This window comes from Ruditapes philippinarum, unplaced genomic scaffold, assembly GCF_026571515.1.
Source record: "Ruditapes philippinarum isolate M1 unplaced genomic scaffold, ASM2657151v2 ctg3059_1_1_1_1, whole genome shotgun sequence".
Classification (NCBI taxonomy): Eukaryota; Metazoa; Mollusca; class Bivalvia; order Venerida; family Veneridae; genus Ruditapes; species Ruditapes philippinarum.
Genome location: NW_026865219.1, coordinates 69,657 through 81,489, shown reverse-complemented (window position 1 = coordinate 81,489; position 11,833 = coordinate 69,657). Strand labels below are relative to the sequence as shown.

Below are 11,833 nucleotides of genomic sequence, written 5' to 3'. Positions count from 1 at the left end.
CCATTTCTCCTAAACTACATTGTTCACAAGGCGACACATCCGACTCGCGGAGTTCTAGTTAGCATAATTATGGCCCTTTGTTGTCAGTTGTTTTATCATATAAGAGAAATGCTCTGTTATGTGTCACTACTATTACATTGACCAACTTGGACAGCAGAACTGTTCATCAAATGTTCTTCGTTTTAAAATAGATTTGAAAAGCTGAAAATATGATTTTTTAACAATTTCCTGTAACATGTTTATGAGGAAGAGTGGAGGGGGGGGGGGGGGGGGGGGGGGGGAGGTATATAATTGTATTTAGCATTTTAGGCTATTATTAGATTATTGGTAAGATTTCAAGAAAAACAGATATAAATGAGATACTGATATTGATTTTTTTCAGATACTAAGATGGCCCTGAAGGGTGTAAAGGTTATAGAGCTGGCGGGCCTAGCTCCTGCCCCATTCTGTGGAATGATCTTGTCAGATTTTGGTGCCAATGTTACCAGGATTGATAGGGTACTTTTATTGTCAGTTCAAATAATTAATTGGTATTTTAAATAAACATACATATCCAACCCTTACACTGCTAAATTTGGAATGGACTTGTCCATCTTTCAGTCTGGACAAAACCAGATCAATTTGGACAAAACCATTCATTACTTTTAGGGAAATTTTCAAAAGTACATAAATAGCAAATAGTGCACACCATGATCAGATGGCACAGGTGTGGGTAGATTCAGTTATGGCCAGCAGAGTAAAGGTTAAATAAACATACCATTCTTTAAAGGTATTATAAATGTCAGTCATATTATATTGAAAAGGTGATTTTTAAGTTCAAGATCAAGACCAATATGGCACACCTTACCTTGATTCATATTGATTATCAGTTTGAGCTATTTTTATCATTAAGTTCATGTATAATCTTTATAATAAACATATGGCCAATATTTTATTTCTTTTCTTTTTTTGCTGTTTCAGTAAATAATTAGAAATGTGTAACTTGTGCATTCACTAAAACATTGCTTTGAGTTACTTTATTTTCAGTGAAAGAGGGTAAAAAATGAAGTTTATAATTGATTTTAACAGTTTTTTATTTACAAATTTGACAAATGATGTTTCAAGTTTTTATGTGTATTTATTGTACATTTGTATGATCTTGAAATTATGATTGGTTTTCCTTTTTAACCAGACTCCACGAAAAGGTTCAAGTACTGTATACAGTTTGGATACAATGTCTAGAGGGAAGAAGTCTGTTTCTGTAGACTTAAAACAACCTGAAGGAGTCAATTTAGTGAGAAAACTGTGCTCCAGGGCTGATGTTGTTATTGAACCATTTAGAAAAGGTAACATTTAAATGGACCAGTCATTTGTTACATTGGCCATGGCACCTTTGGAATAGTGGGCTTTGGCTTTATCATGAGTCCTATTAGATATAAACTTCAGTTGTTTGAATAAAAAGTTATATTGAACTAATTCATCAAATGCGCTCATGTACATTTAGTATCTCATTGTGTTACAGGTGTTATGGAGAAGCTTGGACTTGGACCAGACAAGCTTCTGGCTGACAATTCTCAGCTTATCTACGCTAGACTGACTGGTTTTGGACAGAAGGGACCACTCTCTATGAAGGCAGGCCATGATAATTATTATATAGCTATATCAGGTATGTTGAAATACAGTTTAATAAACTAAACTTCATACGCAATAAATAGTCAATAATCGGGTAATATTTGGTTTAAAATATTTATTTAAAGCTTGATTATGAAACAAGTTCTTGCAACTTATATTAATCACTTTTGAGCCCTACCGCCTCCATGGTTGAGGGGTTATAGTTGATGACTTCTAATCCAGTTACCTCTCTGGCGTGGGTTCAATCCCTGGGAGATGCTTTGGTAGTTTAGCACGGAGGGAAGATAGTCTAGTGCTGGTGTAACTCTCCAGGAATGATGGTTAGGAAAACCACCCGCCTATATGACTGAAATACTGTTGGGAAAAAGGTGTAAATGAAACAAACAAACAAACAAATTTTTCCAGTCCGCTTCCTGGAACCAACCAGTACTGTGTCATATGTGAACCGATGAGGCTCGAACCCATGATCTCTGGTTGAGAGGCAGACACCTTAACCACTAGGCCACCACTCCACTTTTACAATTAGGTAATATCTTACATGACCATGTCTATTCATATAAACCTCTACTTATTTTACATACAAGTATATACAACTGTAAAGTAATGTAATTTCTTTCAGCATTGCCATTACTGGATTTTACTTTAAGCAAAACTGATACAGTATTTGTTTCTATTTGGCTGTATCAGAAAATATAAGCAGTGAATGTTGCTGAATATTTAATACTTTAATATTATTTATAAATCCATCAATGTTTGCAAGCTCAAACCTCTTACCTTTACCCCTAAAGGAGTGCTGTCACAGCTTGGCAGGAAACACGAGAACCCATACCCACCAATCAACCTGCTGGCGGACTTTGCCGGGTGGAGGACTGATGTGTGCACTGGGTATGGCCATGGCATTGTATGAAGAACAAATTCAGGTGAAGGTCAGGTCATAGATTTGCTAATATGGTGAACGACTCAGCTTATATGTGTTAGTACATTTTATTAGCATTATGATGTAATGTAACAGAACGATTTTATTAACCAGTTTGCCTGGCCACATTATTTGTGGATTTTAGAAAGTGAATATTGGTATACTCATTTTTTTGGAAGGATTTTGACCTTTGCTTTATAGAGGAATACATTTCTGTGTGCCATTCAACTTTATCTTTTCTTAAAGGATCTTAATAAGCTCTTTTATGCAGACTTTTTGACATCAAGTTCTTTTATATTGTTTGGGTTGTGTGATTTGATAACTTTGGCTGACTTAAGGCCCCTTATTATTTTGTTACTGTTGTTATTTTTAACACATAAATGTTTCAAACAGAAGGATACTCTTTTGTGCTCAGGTTCATGGCATTACTATGTATTAATCAACATAACTTATGGTTTTAAAATGATAAAAAAAATCATTAGAGGTAGCTTGTTTGCACCCATGTGTGTACATTATATACATGTTTATAAATTCAATTCTAATATGGTTTCCAATATATTTATTGTATAAGAATTCTTCCTTTTGTGCCTGAAATATAATGTATGGAGGGGCACCCAAGTTCTTCTTCCACCAATAAAGCTTGAAAGTCGCAATTTGATCTTTTCCGCATTGGTGCGATATAAAACCCAACCAACAAACAGAGAATAAGAATTCTTACATGAACTATAACTGGTAAAACTTGTTCTAATGATAACTACAAGTATCTATTTAAACTGAAAGATTTGGGTGTTCATAGTTTTGAGTCAATATTTACTTACGTGTTATTTTAGATTGTAACATAAACACCATCATGATGTGTGTTCTATATTTAGCATTTCTATATTTAGCATTTCTATATTTAGCATTTCTATATTTAGCATTCTATATTTAGCAACATTCCTTTGGACTTCAAGAGATATACCTATCTGGCCAGGTAAAAGGGGAGAGAACAATCTAGATGGTGGGACAGCATTCTATGGTACTTACAAAACTAAAGATGACAAATATGTCTCTGTAGGGGCCCTCGAACCACAGTTTTATGCTGACTTGATAAAAGGTGCAATTTTTTTATTATTATGCCCCCGCCATATAATGGCAGGGGCATATAGTGTTACCCTGTTCCGTCATTTCGTCCTTCCGTCCTTCCGTCATCATCAGTTTCCGTTCATTATCTTAATAACCGTTGCACATATTGAACTCCAATTTGACATATGAATATGTCATGAGAAAATACAGGTCAAGTTCGAAATTGGTCATGGTTCGATGATTTTTGGCAGAGTAATGCCCCTTTTACTTTGAAAATAATATGAAATTATCAGTTTCCGTTCAATATCTCCCCAACGGTACAACACATTCAACTGAAACTTGACATATGGATATGTCATGAGAAAATACAGGTCAAGTTCGAATTTGGTCATGGTTCGATGATTTTTGGCAGAGTTATGCCCCTTTTACTTTGAAAATAATATGAAATTTTCAGTTTCCGTTCATTAACTCCCCAATGGTACAACACATTCAACTCAAACTTGACATATGGATACGTCAAAGGAATGCGCAGGTCAAGTTCAAATTTGGTCATGGTTCGATGATTTTTGGCAGAGTTATGCCCCTTTCACTTTGAAAATAATATGAAATTTTCAGTTGTCGTTCATTATCTCCCCAATGGTAAAACACATTCAACTCAAACTTGACATATGGATATGTCATGAGAAAATACAGGTCAAGGTCGAATTTGGTTATGGTTCGATGATTTTTGGCAGAGTTATGCCCCTTTTACTTTGAAAATAATATGAAATTTTCAGTTTCCGTTTATTATCTCCCCAACAGTATTACACATTCAACTCAAATTTGACATATGGATACGTCAAAGGAATGCGCAGGTCAAGTTAAAATTTGGTCATGGTGTGATGATTTTTGGCAGAGTTATGCCCCTTTCACTTTAAAAATAATATGAAATTTTCAGTTTCCGTTTATTACCTCCCCAACAGTATTACACATTCAACTCAAATTTGACATATGGATATGTTTTTGGAATGCGCAGGCCAAGTTCGAATTTGGTCATGGTTCAATGATTTTTGGCAGAGTAATTCCCCTTTCACTTTGAAAATGATATGAAATTTAAAGTTTCTGTTCATTAATAACCCAACAGTGTTACATATTCAACTCAAAATTGACATATGGATATGTCAAAGGAATTAAGCGCAGGTCAAGTTGGAATTTGGTCATGGTTTGATGATTTTTTGGCAGAGTTATGTCCCTTTTACTTTGAAAATAATATAGATACATCTTAGGAATAAGCAGTTTAAGTTTGAATTTGGTCGTGGTTCAATGATTTTGGACAAACTTATCTTTCCTGAATGTTGGAAAATTTTTGAACTTTCAGTTTCTGAAGCACTCATACTTTTCTGGAAATGTATAATAAATTAGCCATTATTTTGGCTATAAATATGCAATATGCTATTTTCAAAAGGTTAAGACTGAATAATTTCAGTGCCTTGAACATTGTATAAAAATGGTTTGTGTTAACATTGAAAAGTGCTTTGAACCTAGAATGAAAAAAATAATTTGTGCAAACAAATATGGAACTAAATATTATAACATTTGAAATTTTGGCTGCATGCGGGGGCATCCGTGGCATGATGACACATTTCTAGTCATTTTTAGCTCACCTGTCACAAAGTGACAGGGTGAACTTTTGTGATCGCTTTTCGTCCGGCGTCCGTCCGTCCGTCGTCCGTCCGTAAACTTTTACTTTAAATGACATCTCCTCATAAACCACTTGGCCAATTTCATCCAAACTTCACAGGAATGTTCCTTTGGTGGTCACCTTTAAAAATTGTTCAAAGAATTTAATTCCATGCAGAACTCTGGTTGCCATGGCAACCAAAAGAAAAAACTTTAAATATCTTCTTTTAAAAAACCGAAAGAGCTAGAGCTTAGATATTTGGCATGAAACATCTTCTAGTTTGAGTGTCTCCCAAGATTGTTCAAATAAAAGCCCTGGGGTCAAAATTGGCCCCGCCCCAGGGGGGTCATTGATTTTCCCTAGTAAAAACTTAAAAAATCTTCTTTTAAAGAACTCGAAGAGCTAGAGCTTAGATATTTAGCATGAAACATCTTCTTATGAGTGTCTACCAAGATTGTTCAAATAAAAGCCCTGGGGTCAAAATTGGCCCCGCCCCAGGGGGTCATTGATTTTCCCTATATGCATATAGTAAAAACTTTAAAAATCTCCTTTTAAAGAACCCGAAGAGCTAGAGCTTAGATATTTGGCATGAAACATCTTCTAGTGAGTGTCTACCAAGATTGTTCAAATAAAAGCCCTGGGGTCAAAATTGGCCTCGCCCCAGGGTGTCATTGATTTTCCCTATATGCATATAGTAAAAACTTAAAAAATCTTTTTTTAAAGAACCCAAAGAGCTAGAGCTAAGATATTTAGCATGAAACATGTTCTAATGAGTGTCTACCAAGTTTGTTCAAATAAAAGCCCTGGGGTCAAAATTGGCTCCGCCCCAGGGGGTCATTGATTTTCCCTGTATGCATGCATATAGTAAAAATTTAAAAATCTTCTTTTAAAGAACTCATGGAGCTAGAGCTAAGATATTTAGCATGAAACATGTTCATTGATTTTCCCTATATGTATATAGTAAAAACTTAAAAAATCTTCTTTTAAAGAACCAAAAGAGCTAGAGCTAAGATATTTAGCATGAAACATGTTCTAATGGGTGTCTACCAAGTTTGTTCAAATAAAAGCCCTGGGGTCAAAATTGGCCCCGCCCCAGGGGGTCATTGATTTTCCCTATATGTATATAGTAAAAACTTAAAAAATCTTCTTTTAAAGAACTCAAAGAGCTAGAGCTAAGATATTTAGCATGAAACATGTTCTAATGGGTGTCTACCAAGTTTGTTCAAATAAAAGCCCTGGGGTCAAAATTGGCCCCGCCCCAGGGGGTCATTGATTTTCCCTATATGTATATAGTAAAAACTTAAAAAATCTTCTTTTAAAGAACTCAAAGAGCTAGAGCTAAGATATTTAGCATGAAACATGTTCTAATGGGTGTCTACCAAGTTTGTTCAAATAAAAGCCTTGGGGTCAAAATTGGCCCCGCCCCAGGGGGTCATTGATTTTCCCTATATGTATATGTAAATAGTAAAAACTTAAAAAATCTTCTTTTAAAGAACTCAAAGAGCTAGAGCTAAGATATTTAGCATGAAACATGTTCTAATGGGTGTCTGCCAAGTTTGTTCAAATAAGAGCCCTGGGGTCAAAATTGGCCCCGCCCCGGGGGTCATTGATTTTCCTTATATATGTGTATATCAAAAACTTAAAAAGTATTCTTTGAAAAAACCTAAATAGCTAGAGTTAAGATATTAAGCATGAAACATCTTCTAGTAAGTGTCTACAAAGTTTGTTCAAATAAAAGCCCTGGGGTCAAAACTGGCCCCGCCCCAGGGGTGTCATTGTTTTTAACTATATGTGTATAGTAAAAACTTAAAAAATCTTCTTTAAAAAAACACAATGAGCTACAGCTTAGATGTTTAGCATGAAACATCTTCTTATGGGTGTCTACCAAGTTTGTTCAAATAAAAGCCCTTGGTTAAAATTGGTCCTGCCGGGGGTAGGGGAGGGCAGATCATTGTTTTTCATTATAAGTGTGTACATCATGAAACGTCTTCTTATAGGTGTCTTCCAAGTTTGTTCAAAAATAAAAGCCCTGGGGTTTAAACTGGCCCCGCTCCGGGGGCCTACATACAGGTGAGCAACCTTAGGGCCATCATGGCCCTCTTGTTTGGTTATTAGATAACTTGGCCACATGACTAATTAGCTGCTGATAGGTCCATTAGGAGGCATACATGTTTTACAAACATATGCATTTTTAACTGGGTTTTTTCTTTTCTTTTTTAAATTTTTAATATCATGTTTATGTTTTAAAATAATTTTATATTTAATTAAAGTTGAAATTGTGTGTTCAGATAATATTTATTCATTTTATAAATTCCTATATTTCAGACCTAAGGAAGTACAAGATTATGAAGATGTTGCATATGAGGAGGCTGAGTTTGGACTAGAAAGAGAGGAAGATCAGGCGAGTGAAGAAGAGGAAAGTGACAGAGAGGAAACAAATATAGATGATGACACATGTGGTGGGCTGGCAGAAGAAGTGAAGGTTTTAGTTTTTGTAAAGCAGCTTTTGACACTGGCAGAGATGACAGTGAAGAAGTGCAAAACATGTTCTTCAGAGAGCATAGCGATTAAAGAAACATATGTTGGATCTTGTGTGCCCCTTTTAAAAGGGGTTAGGGGTTTTTTTTATAAAAATTTTATTTCACAGAACATAAACCAACCATAAATTTTTAAGAAAAATTTTTTCGATTTGAAACTTTTTTAAATCCCAACCCGGGGCCAACCCCCAAACAGATGAATTTATCCCATATTTTAAAATTTTCAAGAATTAACCTGAGTTTTTAGAGTTTTAAATTTCCCCTTTTTCCTTGCCCAAATATTTAGCCTCTTTTTGTAAATTCCCTTAAAATTTTTTTGGCTTTTAATTTTCCCCATTATTTACAAAAAAAATACCCCATATTTAAGAATTTTTCGGGCTTTTTAAAAATGGGGGGGCCTTTTTCTAGGAAAATTTATAGATTTACCAAAACCACTTTGAAATTTACAATTTATTCATGGGGAAAAAAAACCCCCATAAAACCTGTTTGTTTTGTATTTACAAGGTTTAAGTCCACCTGTATGACTGTTTTATATTCGAAAATTTTACCTTTCAAGCAATTGGCCCATATATGAAAATCATTGCTAAAGAATGAAATTTGTAATTAAAAAAGCAGCATAATATTTTGTTCAGAACATTTTATTATGTGTACTTACAATTTAAAAAGTGTTTAAATTAACAAACTTTCCGAAGAAATAACTTAATACCATATTTATCTTGTCATCTCATATATATTATGTTAATGTGCTTTTATCTTCAAGGTTTGTCAATCTGGCCACATTACAGCTGAATGGCGTTCACAGCCAGTCCTCAACAGAAGGATGAACAGCGGCGATTTTTTGATTTGTGCAACCATTCTGACTTCTGGGAACAATTTTGGGAAGCTGTCCCTGTGGGCCCAGATGTTACAGCTCAAGTTCCCCTCTGCAAGCCAGTTCAGCAGAATACAAACCCACTACTTGGTTCCAGCTATCGACAGCTACTGGGAGAGACATCAGGAAGAAGTTTTGTCAACTTGTGAAGGAGATGTTGTTGTTTTAGGTATAGATAAATGTATATAATTCAGTTGGCCTCTTTGACAACTAGTTTCAATGGTTTTATAAAAAATAAGTTAACTCAGTTTTGTGCTCAACTGAGCCTAATCCTATTGTGACCCTCATCTGTTGGTGCTGTGATTTGTCTGTCATCAGTCATTTTTAAAAAACAAGTTTTAGCTGTTGCTCAAGTCATGTCATCCATTGTTGTCAAGGAACTATAAAATTGGTCATTATATTCATCTTCAGTAATCAAAAAATAGCAATACCCAGATCATGCGATGTTGCAGTATTGTCACACTTGGGATTAGTTTTATCATATTGAAGTTTGTATCTCAAAGAGTACTTAAGGGAAAAAGTTGAAACTTAAAACACTTATTTGTGAGCATGATAGGTCACTCTGTGCTTTAAATCTAAAGTGGATCATTTTGACCATGACGTTTGACTTAAAATGTAATAGGTTACATTTATACTTTGCAGGGGATGGACGAAATGATAGTCCTGGTCATTGTGCTCAATATTGCTCATACTCCCTTATGGATAACGCATCAAAACAAATACTGACGATTCAGACAATAGATAAGCGAATGACAGGGAGAAAATCCGCAGCTATGGAGAAGTTAGGCTTCCAAGCAGCCATGAATGAATTGAAATCAAAGGAAGTTACAGTTAAGGAGGTTGTAACTGATGCACACCTGGGTATTGGAGCACTAATGAGTAAGTATAATGCACAGCGTTTAATAAAAATCTTTTTTTATTCCATATCTTTTATAATAGTAGTTCTTTTGCCTGATATATTTCCTGATATATTTTTGTTGAAAACTTGTAGGTGAATAATAACATTAAAATATTTTATCTGATGGCTTTCACTCTTTTACCTTCCCGCTTTTGATCTGTTAAAATATGATTTTTTTTATGTATGTTAGAATTGCAGCAGTATGATGTTCTTTTTTATCAATATTGACTCAAGTATGTGTTGTCTTTATAGAAACACCAGACTATGACAAGATCCAGCATTCACATGACATATGGCATGCTGCCAAAAACTTAGGGAAAAAGATAACAAAGGTATTTTATTTTATTATTTTTTTTTATGTATAAAATTTACATTTAGATTAACAATGCTTTATACTTGAAATAAATAATACAACATTATTTTGCATGATATAAAAGGAAAATAATGGAGGGAAAAGTATCATTCAAATATAACTTTTCATATTTTATAGATAGCAATGAAGAAAGGTAACAGAGTACTTGGGCCGTGGATTAAAGATATTGTGAACCACTTTTGGTTTACTTGTAAACAGGCAGAAACAAAACAGCAGTTTACACCTGTTTACAGGGTCAGAAACTATTTGGCTGCAATCGATCATAACAAACATGTAGACAGACCAAAAGCTGTAAAGAAAGATGGAACAGTGAGGTAAATGCTCAGTTTTCAGATTCTAGGTTGTCCACTGAGTTAAAATAAAGTGCTGCAAACTCAACACTGGCTTTAAAAGAGATTCCTATTTTCAATGTTTTTGATGAGAAAGTGAAATCAAACGATTAAAAAAATCATTAACTATTATAATCATTGTTCCACATTCCTTCCTTAACATGCAATAGAAATTTTCAAAATCCAAAAATTTCAAATTTATTCTGTGAAATTACTAAATATGTTTTCATATTTTCCCCTTACTTTCCTTTTTTGCATCATGCCAACAGCAAGTTTCATATACCAAAATGTTCGTCTGGATCTGTAGTGTCTGGAATGGATATTCATTTGGCCCAACCCCGATGCGAAGCTAAGATATCCAAGATGGCGTCAAAGATGGCCGCCAAATCCCTAAATATTCTAGTATATTTACGTTGGTTTATTTCCTTTTTCAGTTTTGTAAATCAATTGAAATTTTGCATAAAACTTCTTATTTTCAACTTACTCATGCTATAAATTTTGACTTTATTAGGTTTTTTTCTAGTTTTCATCGCCTAATTTTAACGAAAGAAGAACAAATATGTTGCTAACTGGGTGTCCTTTTTTGAATATGTGTAACTTATTAGTTTTATTCTTGTTTAAACTGAAAAAATTCATGATTTCGTTTAATACAGCTTTAAAACTATATCTACACATATTTAGAATAAGTAATTATAGGCGACCTTTGCCATAAATGTGTTTTATTGATCTAAATTCATATACAAAGTGGGTGGGGTATTACGAACGGGGAGTCAACTTTAAATTAAATACTTTTTTGTTTTATATTATAATAGTGATATTAAAAAGATTATCAATTTTATTTAATTGGTTAGTAATGAGACATCTTACCTTTCATAGCAAATGCCCTGTATGTGTGTCTAAATGTTTAAATATCTCTTTATTTGTTTTATGCACACAATAAGGAACTAATTTATTGACCTGCAGTTCGGTATTTGCGTTGACCTTGTGCTAGCCTTTTGTTAAGGATTTGTTTGCAAGTTTTTTTTTCTCCTTAGCCATAAACATTCATTGCTGGTCTTCAAATGTGATTTTGATTATACTTGTATGTCACTGTCCAAGACCCATAAGCTAAGCATTTATTAGGAAATAATCTATTCATTAACTTACAGAATTTCTCGGACAAGATTTATCTCCACAAGCATTGAGGTAATGCACTTGAAACTAAACACATCTTTGAGATCATTATTGTAGGTTACTTCCCTCTAACATGTTTTTATTATTTGTTTGGGTTGTCAGAAGAAACAAATAATGATAGCGAAATTTCAGAACCTGATGCTGTTAATTGCAAATGCAGAAAGAACTCCGCTTTTTTAAGCTGTTACATGTACTTCCCTTTCTATGTACACTTATGCTAAAAAATTCAGGGGAGATCACTGCGTAAAGATTGTCATTTGACAGGCACATTAATTTTCAAGCAAACTAGATGCCGTGGGGTTTGCGCCCTCGCTTAGGAAGCGAGCGGTCTGGAGTTCAAATCCGAGTTAAGGCAACTCATTTTTTCTTTCAAATTGTTTAAGTCAAATAAACATTGAAT

General features: G+C 34.3%; 1 protein-coding gene and 1 pseudogene across 1 annotated transcript; both read left to right on the top strand.

The window, feature by feature from the left end:
- Positions 1 to 284: 284 nt before the first annotated feature.
- Positions 285 to 8,313, top strand: LOC132728232 (alpha-methylacyl-CoA racemase-like; annotated as a pseudogene).
- Positions 8,314 to 8,322: 9 nt separating this feature from the next.
- On the top strand, positions 8,323 to 10,501 carry LOC132728231 (uncharacterized). The gene is made up of 4 exons (XM_060713841.1): positions 8,323 to 8,829; positions 9,303 to 9,539; positions 9,811 to 9,890; positions 10,049 to 10,501. The coding sequence occupies exons 1-4, from the start codon at positions 8,610 to 8,612 to the stop codon at positions 10,247 to 10,249; spliced, it is 738 nt and encodes a 245-aa protein (XP_060569824.1). The 5' UTR covers positions 8,323 to 8,609; the 3' UTR covers positions 10,250 to 10,501.
- The last annotated feature ends 1,332 nt before the right edge of the window (positions 10,502 to 11,833 follow it).